At 46.5% G+C, this 9837-nt stretch overlaps 1 protein-coding gene across 1 annotated transcript; it reads left to right on the top strand.

Moving 5' to 3' along the window:
* Positions 1–5639: 5639 nt before the first annotated feature.
* LOC124035414 (fibroblast growth factor 7-like) lies at positions 5640–8563 on the top strand. The gene is made up of 3 exons (XM_046348864.1): positions 5640–5704; positions 7756–7918; positions 8260–8563. The coding sequence occupies exons 1-3, from the start codon at positions 5640–5642 to the stop codon at positions 8473–8475; spliced, it is 444 nt and encodes a 147-aa protein (XP_046204820.1). The 3' UTR covers positions 8476–8563.
* Positions 8564–9837: the final 1274 nt, after the last annotated feature.

The following is a 9837-nucleotide window of genomic DNA, read 5'->3' on the forward strand; positions in this document are numbered from 1 at the left end:
AAAGCTTTCTGCTCTACAACAAAGCTTTCTTAGTGTCCAAGTTTTCTCTACCCATAACAGTTAGGATCAGCTTGATCTCCCCCTTTAAATAAAGGACGAACCGTGGCTGCCTTCCAAGCAATGAGAACCTCCCCAGAAAGGAGAGACATGTTAAAAAGGTCGGAGATAGGCTTGGTGATGATAGGGGCAGCAACCTTAAAGAAGAAAGGGTCTAAACCATCACACCCAGATGGTTATTTGGGGTCAAGTTTCAGGAGCTCCTTTAGCATCTTGGGCTCAGTGACTGCCTGCAGGGAGAAACTTTGTTTCGGGGCAGGGAAAAAAAGAGGGAGAAGCATCTGGGATACTCACATTAGAAGGGGTGGAAGACTAGGAAATGTTGCACGGGCAAGGAGGCATGGCTGAGTCAAATAGGAATCCTGACTTAATGAAGTGGTGATTAAAGAGCTCAGCCATGTGCTTCTTGTCAGTAACAACCACATCATTAACTTTAAGGGACATGGGCAGCTGTGAGGGGGAGGGTTTGTTCTCCAGGTCTTTGACCGTTTTCCAGAACTTCTTGGGGTTAGACCCACAGAGAGAGAACTTCTCCTTAAAGTAACTAACTTCGGCCTTCCGGATAGCCTGAGTGTACTTATTTCTCATTTGCCTGAATGAGAGCCAGTCAGTATAAGGGCACAAGGTGAGACCCAGTTGCAGACATGGGAGGCAGATAGTTTGAGTCTTTGATATTTATTAGTAATCCAAAAGGGGTAGGGAAGAGAATGGTCGTGGACAAGCAAAAGATCCCAACTGGTTCAGAGTCCAGGCGGTACAGCGTGGGAGGCAGGCTCAAGGTCAGGGCGGGCAGAATGATCAGGCAGGTGGGTACAGAGTCCAGGCGGTACAGCGTGGCAGGCAGGCTCAAGGTCAGGGCGGGCAGAATGATCAGGCAGGTGGGTACAGAGTCCAGGCGGTACAGCGTGGGAGGCAGGCTCAAGGTCAGGGCGGGCAGAATGATCAGGCAGGTGGGTACAGAGTCCAGGCGGTACAGCGTGGCAGGCAGGCTCAAGGTCAGGGCGGGCAGAATGATCAGGCAGGTGGGTACAGAGTCCAGGCGGTACAGCGTGGCAGGCAGGCTCAAGGTCAGGGCGGGCAGAATGATCAGGCAGGTGGGTACAGAGTCCAGGCGGTACAGCGTGGCAGGCAGGCTCAAGGTCAGGGCGGGCAGAATGATCAGGCAGGTGGGTACAGAGTCCAGGCGGTACAGCGTGGCAGGCAGGCTCAAGGTCAGGGCGGGCAGAATGATCAGGCAGGTGGGTACAGAGTCCAGGCGGTACAGCGTGGCAGGCAGGCTCAAGGTCAGGGCGGGCAGAATGATCAGGCAGGTGGGTACAGAGTCCAGGCGGTACAGCGTGGCAGGCAGGCTCAAGGTCAGGGCGGGCAGAATGATCAGGCAGGTGGGTACAGAGTCCAGGCGGTACAGCGTGGCAGGCAGGCTCAAGGTCAGGGCGGGCAGAATGATCAGGCAGGTGGGTACAGAGTCCAGGCGGTACAGCGTGGCAGGCAGGCTCAAGGTCAGGGCGGGCAGAATGATCAGGCAGGTGGGTACAGAGTCCAGGCGGTACAGCGTGGCAGGCAGGCTCAAGGTCAGGGCGGGCAGAATGATCAGGCAGGTGGGTACAGAGTCCAGGCGGTACAGCGTGGCAGGCAGGCTCAAGGTCAGGGCGGGCAGAATGATCAGGCAGGTGGGTACAGAGTCCAGGCGGTACAGCGTGGCAGGCAGGCTCAAGGTCAGGGTGGGCAGAATGACACTCTGGTTGAATTGGAACATAAGACACCTGGAAGGGGTGGAGACAAGCACAAGACAGGTGAAACAGATCAGAGGTTGACAGCCAGCCTGAGAATGCGTGTGCCAAGCCTTTCGCCAAATGCAATTCTTAAGGTGGAGTAACTCTGCAAGATCACGGTCGAACCAGGGGCTGAACCTGTTTTTAATTCTAATTTTCGTTGTGGAGGTGTGTTTGTTAACAATACCACTGAAAATATTAAAAAAGAAGGTCCTAGCGTCTTCGACAGAGGGGATCAAGCGGATTCTACACCATTTTACAGAGGTCAGTTCATGAAGAAAGGTTTGCTCATTAAAGTTTTTTAGCAAGTGTCTTTGACAAATCAGGACATGTTGTTTCACTGAGCAGCCATTACGAAAACAGGCTGTAAAACAGTGATCACTAAGGTCATTAAAGAAAACACCAGACTGATATTTAGCAGGATTATTTGTGAGGATAACATCAAGAAGAGTAGCTTTTTCTGGGTGTTTGAAGTCATACCTTGTGGGATTGGTAATTATCTGATAAAGATTTAGGGAGTCCCATTGCTTTAGGACTTGGTCAGGTGGTTTAAGCATGTCCCAGTTTAGGTCAGGAGGACAAATTCAGACTTAGTGTAAGGGGCCAGGAGAGATCTTAAGGCAGGTAGGGTACAGGCCAGTGTTGATGGAGGACGATAGCGCCCAGCAACAGTCAACAAAGAGTTATTTGAAAGTTTAATACTTAAAACCAGCAAATCAAATAGTTTGGGGACAGACTTGGTGGAGACAACCGAGCACTGAAGGTGATCCTTGGTAAAGATTGCCACTCCCCCAACTTTGGAAGATCTGTCTCTCCCAAAAAGTTTATAAACAGAAAGGTTGGCATCAGTTCTCAAAACACTCTTTCTTAACCACGTCTCAGTAATGACCAACACATCTGGATTGGAGCTGTGAACCCACACTTTCAACTGATCCATTTTAGGTAATAAGCTTCTAGTGTTAACATGCAGAAAACCCAGGCTTTTACGAGAGTAGAAATCAGTGATGAAGATATCAGAGCACAAGTCAGAATTGGGGCTAGCAACTGTAGATGTCATCAACAGTAATACAATCAAGGCATGGCATAGGACAGGGAGAGCTCTGCAGTGCTGATTTATGACATCTTTATGACAATTTAAAAAAATATATAATGACTTTTAAGTTCAGAGTCATTCGCCCCCAACAGTGCTTGTGTGCTGGAGTCGAGAGAAAGCTCGGGAGAGGGGGTACCTGTACCAGACAGGGGGAGACAACATGGCAGACGGGGAACAGATCACCAGGTGGAATCCAAGCAGCAGTGCAGTAGGCAATGGGAGTAGGTGTTACACCCGCTTGGGAGAAGCTTTTATTCTGGAGGAAGATTTATTTTCAAGACCTCTGGGTTTGGGTGGGGTAGCCTTTCGAATCCTTTGAGACATTTGATTGGCTCAAAGGCTCAGACACCTCTCGCTTCACACGTCACTGATAATTGAAGTTGTATCTCTTTGTCCTAGCAAGCTTGGTAGCTTTCAGTCCTTATAAAGTAAAATATATAATTGAAATGTATTTGTCTTCTTGGCTTTTGAAAGTAAAAAATAGCTTCAGAGAGAATTACTCTCTGAGTTCCAGGTTGGATGGTATTTTCAGGTTTCTGTTTGTTTCCCAGAGCATTTGCTGTATAGTTTGGGAATAATAATCCTTGAGTGTAGGAAGCATTCCAGGTAATTCCGTCCAAAATCAGGTTGTAGGGTTGGAGTTTTGATTTGGAGTGAAGGTTATGTTGTTTAGGGTAGCATCCTGTATCTGTCCCTGCCAAAAAAATCTAAGTTTGTCTAACTCTAGATCTATAAATATTTTAAAAACATGCTGAAAATGTGGGACCTCAGCTGCCTATGACCTATGACCTATGACCTCTCTCTCTCTCTCTCTCTCTCTCTCTGTGCGTGCTACATAAAATAATCTAAAGTGCATTTAGCATTGAGGATGTACTGCAGTCTGACACATCTCACAGCGTGCACCGCTGTTACAAACACTGCCAGTTACAGACGCGCAGGCAAAACCCAGAGGACAACCCCCCCCCCCCCCCCCCCCCAAAAAAAACAACATTCAGCTTACCACTATTTTCAATGGCTAGTACTATAATTATAAGCCCAAGTCCTCCCAAATTGCAGTCCACTAGATGTCAACAGTCTTTAGAAAGAGTTTCAGGCTAGTTTTTGGAATAATGATCCAGAAATTGTAGTTTTTCTAGGTGGCTCCCATTTTGGCTGTAGTGTATCCAAGAATGTGGAAGAAAGCGCATTCCTTCTTATTTATCTCCGGTAATGAACACACTATTTTCCGTCTTAAATTGTATAGTTTATTTGCGTATTAGGATACCTATGGTTTGATTATAAACATTGTTTATAAAGGACCATTTGTGATGTAACTGGGACCTTTTGGAGTGCATACAGAAGAAGATCATCAAAGGTAAGGCATATTTCTGACTTTCATGTCGCACCTGCCTGGTTGAAATGTTTTTCATGTGTTGGTATGCGGGGCGCTGTCCTCAGATAATCGCATGGTTTGCTTTCGCGGTAAAGCCTTTTTGAAATCTGAATCTTTTTGAACAGCATATGTTTTGCTACGATATATACTAGACACCATTTGATGTTCTTCATGTTTAATGAACCAGTAAATTGGAAAATGAATTGTTATGCCCCCTTTTCAAAAGAAAAACACTATATTGTTGTAGCTTTTTACTCCTGTAATAAAACATCAAACGTATGCATGTGTAAGTATTTTTATAGCTGTCACGCCCTGGTCGAAGTATTTTGTGTTTATCTTCATGGATTGGGTCAGGCCAGGGTGTGGCATGGGGTTTTTGTATTGTGGTGTGTTTTGTCTTGGGGTTTTGGTGTTGGTATTGGGATTGTAGCTTAGTGGGGTATCTAGCAAAGTCTATGGCTGTCTGGAGTGGTTCTCAATCAGAGGCAGGTGTTTATCGTTGTCTCTGATTGGGAACCCTATTTAGGCAGCCATATTCTTTGAGTTTGTCGTGGGTGATTATCCTTAGTGTCTTTGTTCCTGTCGCTGTGTTAGTTGACACAAGTATAGGCTGTTTCGGTTTTCGTTTCGTTATTTACGTTCTTTGTTTTGTAGTGTTTGTGTTTATTCGTGTTTACATTGTTCATTAAACATGGATCGCAATCTACACGCTGCATTTTGGTCCGACTCTCCTTCACACCTAGAAAACCGTTACAATAGCTAGGCATCGATCTAGTATCTCAGGGAAATGAGCTGATTGCTGTAGCATCCATCCAAGTTCTTTGTGTAAATACAGACATTAAAAATTATGAAGGTTTAGAAACGTGTGATTTTATGAGATTTGACAGTTTGATAAATCTAGTCTACGATCCTAGTCAGTTGTTCGGTTTCACAGAGAGAGTGTTTTGTTTATCATATACTGTCTATAATATATTTAAATGCGTATAAATTATTGTGATATGTAAAGTTGACTTTAACAATTGAATAAGAGTTAAACAACTTATTTGAATAGTTGTAAATAAATCACATCAACTTTATATCTGGGTATCCTGTGAGATATCTATATGATGTTGTTAATCTCAGCGGTGCTCCACGGACATAAAGCAAACCAACAAGCTAAAAATGTTTTTTTGGAGAGTGAGAGAGAGAGTTGAGGCATAGGTCTGAAGACTGAGGCCGGGATTGTGGCTGGGGCAGAGGTTGGGGCTGAGGATGGGGCTGGGGTGTAGCGTGCAAAGCGCAGGAGAGTAGGTTGTTTTCGGTCCCGGGGGAGCATGCCTAATCTGCCTCCCATATGTGGCGTGGCATGAAGCTGTGGTTTAGTAATGGCCACCCAGAGAAGAGACAGGAGGGCCTGCCTGGATACATTCAGTACATCCAGAGACCAACCTAACCGCAGACTGATTAACCACTAAGACCTTCCTGTTAGATTTATGAAAATGATCACTAAGAAGAGGAGAGGAACGCTTGACTGGGATTGGCTATTAGGTCTCTATGGTCTCATACCTACTATCTGTCCTGACTGGGACTTTCTGATAGGTCCACTGTGATGGTCCTCGTCATGTGATTATTACATCATTATATATATTTAGATACTGTGGTAGTCTCTTATATCAGTACTGTGATTGATAGGTATATATTGTGGGTATTGATATATTTGACAGTCTTCTGTAGTATTTAGATATTTGTCCTGTGATTGTTGGGTTTATAGGTACAGTATGTCCTCTGTGATTGTTGCTCAAAGGGTATATACAGTCCCTAGGGAACGTCTACACACCAAAAATCCCTTTTTAGATTTAATTTTAAGGCAGCAAAATCTGAAAACTGTGCAAGGGGTGTGTAGACTTTCACTCAGCACTGTATACTATATACACTGCTCAAAAAAATAAAGGGAACACTAAAATAACACCTCCTAGATCTGAATGAATGAAATATTCTTATTAAATACTTGATTCTTTAAATAGTTAAATGTGCTGACAACAAAATCACACAAAAATTATCAATGGAAATGAAATTTATCAACCCATGGAGGTCTGGCTTTGGAATCACACTCAAAATTATAGTGGAAAACCACACTACAGGCTGATCCAACTTTGATGTAATGTCCTTAAAACAAGTCAAAATGAGGCTCAGTAGTGTGTGTGGCCTCCACGTGCCTGTATGACCTCCCTACAACACCTGGGCATGCTCCTGATGAGGTGGCGGATGGTCTCCTGAGGGATCTCCTCCCAGACCTGGACTAAAGCATCCGCCAACTCCTGGACAGTCTGTGGTGCAACGTGGCGTTGGTGGATGGAGCGAGACATGATGTCCCAGATGTGCTCAATTGGATTCAGGTCTGGGGAACGGGCGGGCCAGTCCATAGCATCAATGCGTTCCTCTTGCAGGAACTGCTGACACACTCCAGCCACATGAGGTCTAGCATTGTCTTGCATTAGGAGGAACCCAGGGCCAACCGCACCAGCATATGGTCTCACAACAGGTCTGAGGATCTCATCTCGGTACCTAATGGCAGTCAGGCTACCTCTGGCGAGCACATGGAGGACTGTGCGGCCCCCCAAAGAAATGCCACCCCACACCATGACTGACCCACGGCCAAACCGGTCATGCTGGAGGATGTTGCAGGCAGCAGAACGTTCTCCACGGCGTCTCCAGACTGTCACGTCTGTCACATGTGCTCAGTGTGAACCTGCTTTCATCTGTGAAGAACACAGGGCGCCAGTGGTGAATTTGCAAATCTTGGTGTTCTCTGGCAAATGCCAAACGTCCTGCACGGTGTTGGGCTGTAAGCACAACCCCCACCTGTGGACATCGGGCCCTCATACCACCCTCATGGAGTCTGTTTCTGACCGTTTGAGCAGACACATGCACATTTGTGGCCTGCTGGAGGTCATTTTGCAGGGCTCTGGCAGTGCTCCTCCTACTCCTCCTTGCACAAAGGCGGTGGTAGCGGTCTGCTGCTGGGTTGTTGCCCTCCTACGGCCTCCTCCACGTCTCCTGATGTACTGGCCTGTCTCCTGGTACCGCCTCCATGCTCTGGACACTACGCTGACAAACACAGCAAACCTTCTTGCCACAGCTCGCATTGATGTGCCATCCTGGATGAGCTGCACTACCTGAGCCACTTGTGTGGGTTGTAGACTCCGTCTCATGCTACCACTAGAGTGAAAGCACCGCCAGCATTCAAAAGTGACCAAAAAAACAGCCAGGAAGCATAGGAACTGAGAAGTGGTCTGTGGTCACCACCTGCAGAACCACTCCTTTATTGGAGGTGTCTTGCTAATTGCCTATAATGTCCACCTGTTGTCTATTCCATTTGCACAACAGCATGTGAAATGTATTGTCAATCAGTATTGCTTCCTAAGTGAAAAGTTTGATTTCACAGAAGTGTGATTGACTTGGAGTTACATTGGGTTGTTTAAGTGTTCCCTTTATTTGTTTGAGCAGTGTATATATATCTGCCCTCTGTCTCCTATAGGTATCCTGGAGGTCCGTACGGTGTCCGAGGGAGGAGTGTTAGCTATCAAAGGAGTGAAGAGTCAGTACTATATCTCCATGAACAGGACTGGCCTGCTGCAAGGCAAGGTAATTAACTAAACTACCTTCTCTCTGCTGGACAGGGTTGGAATGCACTGTACTGAACAGTGCCTTGTGTTATAGGTTATTGTCCTGCTGAAAGATTAATTCATCTCCCAGTGTCTGGTGGAAATCAGACCGAATCAGGTTTTCTTTTATGATTTTGACCGTTCTTAGCTCCATTCCATTAATTTTTTTATCTTGAAAAACTCCCCAGCCCTTAACAATTACAAGCATACCCATAACATGATGCATATATAAATAGGAGAAACATTAGCAAGTAAAAACAAATGTTTACAACCCTCCTCACGCCTAATATCGTCCCATTTTGTGTCCTTATTTATTTACAGAAAATCTACAATGAGAACTGCAACTTCAAGGAGATTTTCCTAGAAAACTACTTCAACGCTTACTCGTCTGTTAAGTCGAGTAGAGACGGCAAGGAGATGTTCATTGCTCTGTCTCAAAAGGGCAGACCGCTGAGAGGGAAGAAGACCAGGAGGGAACACATCGCCTCCCACTTCATTCCCATGAAATGCAGAGAGGAGGAGAGGACTGGCGTCTGAGAGAAGGAGACTGAAAAAGGAAGTGGTGACTGGAGCCTGAGAGGAAGAGGAGAGGACTGAAAGAGGAGAGGACTGAAAGAGGAGAGGAGAGGAGAAAAAGGAGGAGAGGACTGAAAAGGAAAGGACTGAAAGAGAGGACTGAAAGAGGAGAGGAGAGGTCTGAAAAAGGAGGAGAGGACTGAAAGAGGAGAGGAGAGGTCTGAAAGAGGAAAGGAGAGATCTGAAAGAGGAATGGAGAGGTCTGAAAGAGGAGAGGAGAGGACTGAAAGAGGAGAGGAGAGGACTGAAAGAGGAGAGGACTGAAGGAGGAGAGGTGAGGTCTGAAAGAGGAGAGGACTGAAAGAAGAGAGGAGAGGACTGAAAGAGGAGAAGAGAGGTCTGAAAGAGGAGAGGAGAGGCCTGAAAGAGGAGAGGAGAGGTTTGAAAGAGGAGAGGAGAGGTCTGAAAGAGGAGAGGAGAGGACTGAAAGAGGAGAGGAGAGGTCTGAAAGAGGAGAGGAGAGGACTGAAAGAAGAAATGAGAGGTCTGAAAGAGGAGAGGACTGAAAGAGGAGAGGACTGAAAGAGGAGAGGAGAGGACTGAAAGATGAGGAGAGGACTGAAAGAGGAGAGGACTGAAAGAGGAGAGGAGAGGTCTGAAAGAGGAAAGGAGAGGTCTGAAAGAGGAAAGGAGAGGTCTGAAAGAGGAAAGGAGAGGTCTGAAAGAGGAGAGGAGAGGACTGAAAGAGGAGAGGACTGACAGAGGAGAGGAGAGGTCTGAAAGAGGAGAGGACTGAAAGAGTAGAGGAGAGGACTGAAAGAGGAGAGGACTGAAGGAAGAGAGGAGAGGACTGAAAGAGGAAAGGAAAGGTCTGAAAGAGGAGAGGACTGAAAGAGGAGAGGAGAGGACTGAAAGAGGAGAGGCCTGAAAGAGGAGAGGACTGAAAGAGGAGAGGAGAGGACTGAAAGAAGAGAGGAGAGGACTGAAAGAGGAAAGGAGAGGTCTGAAAGAGGACAGGACTGAAAGAGGAGAGGAGAGGTCTGAAAGAGGAGAGGAGAGGACTGAAAGAAGAGAGGAGAGGTCTGAAAGAGGAGAGGAGAGGACTGAAAGAAGAGAGGAGAGGACTGAAAGAGGAAAGGAGAGGTCTGAAAGAGGAGAGGAGAGGTCTGAAAGAGGAGAGGACTGGAAGAGGAGAGGACTGAAAGAGGACAGGACTGAAAGAGGAGAGGAGAGGACTGAAAGAGGAGAGGAGAGGTCTGAAAGAGGAGAGGAGAGGTCTGAAAGAGGAGAGGAGAGGTCTGAAAGAGGAGAGGAGAGGACTGAAAGAGGAGAGGAGAATAGGACTGAAAGAGGAGGAGAAGACTGAAAGAGGAGAGGACTGAA

The sequence above is a fragment of the Oncorhynchus gorbuscha genome, linkage group LG05 (assembly GCF_021184085.1).
Source record: "Oncorhynchus gorbuscha isolate QuinsamMale2020 ecotype Even-year linkage group LG05, OgorEven_v1.0, whole genome shotgun sequence".
NCBI classification, from domain to species: Eukaryota; Metazoa; Chordata; class Actinopteri; order Salmoniformes; family Salmonidae; genus Oncorhynchus; species Oncorhynchus gorbuscha.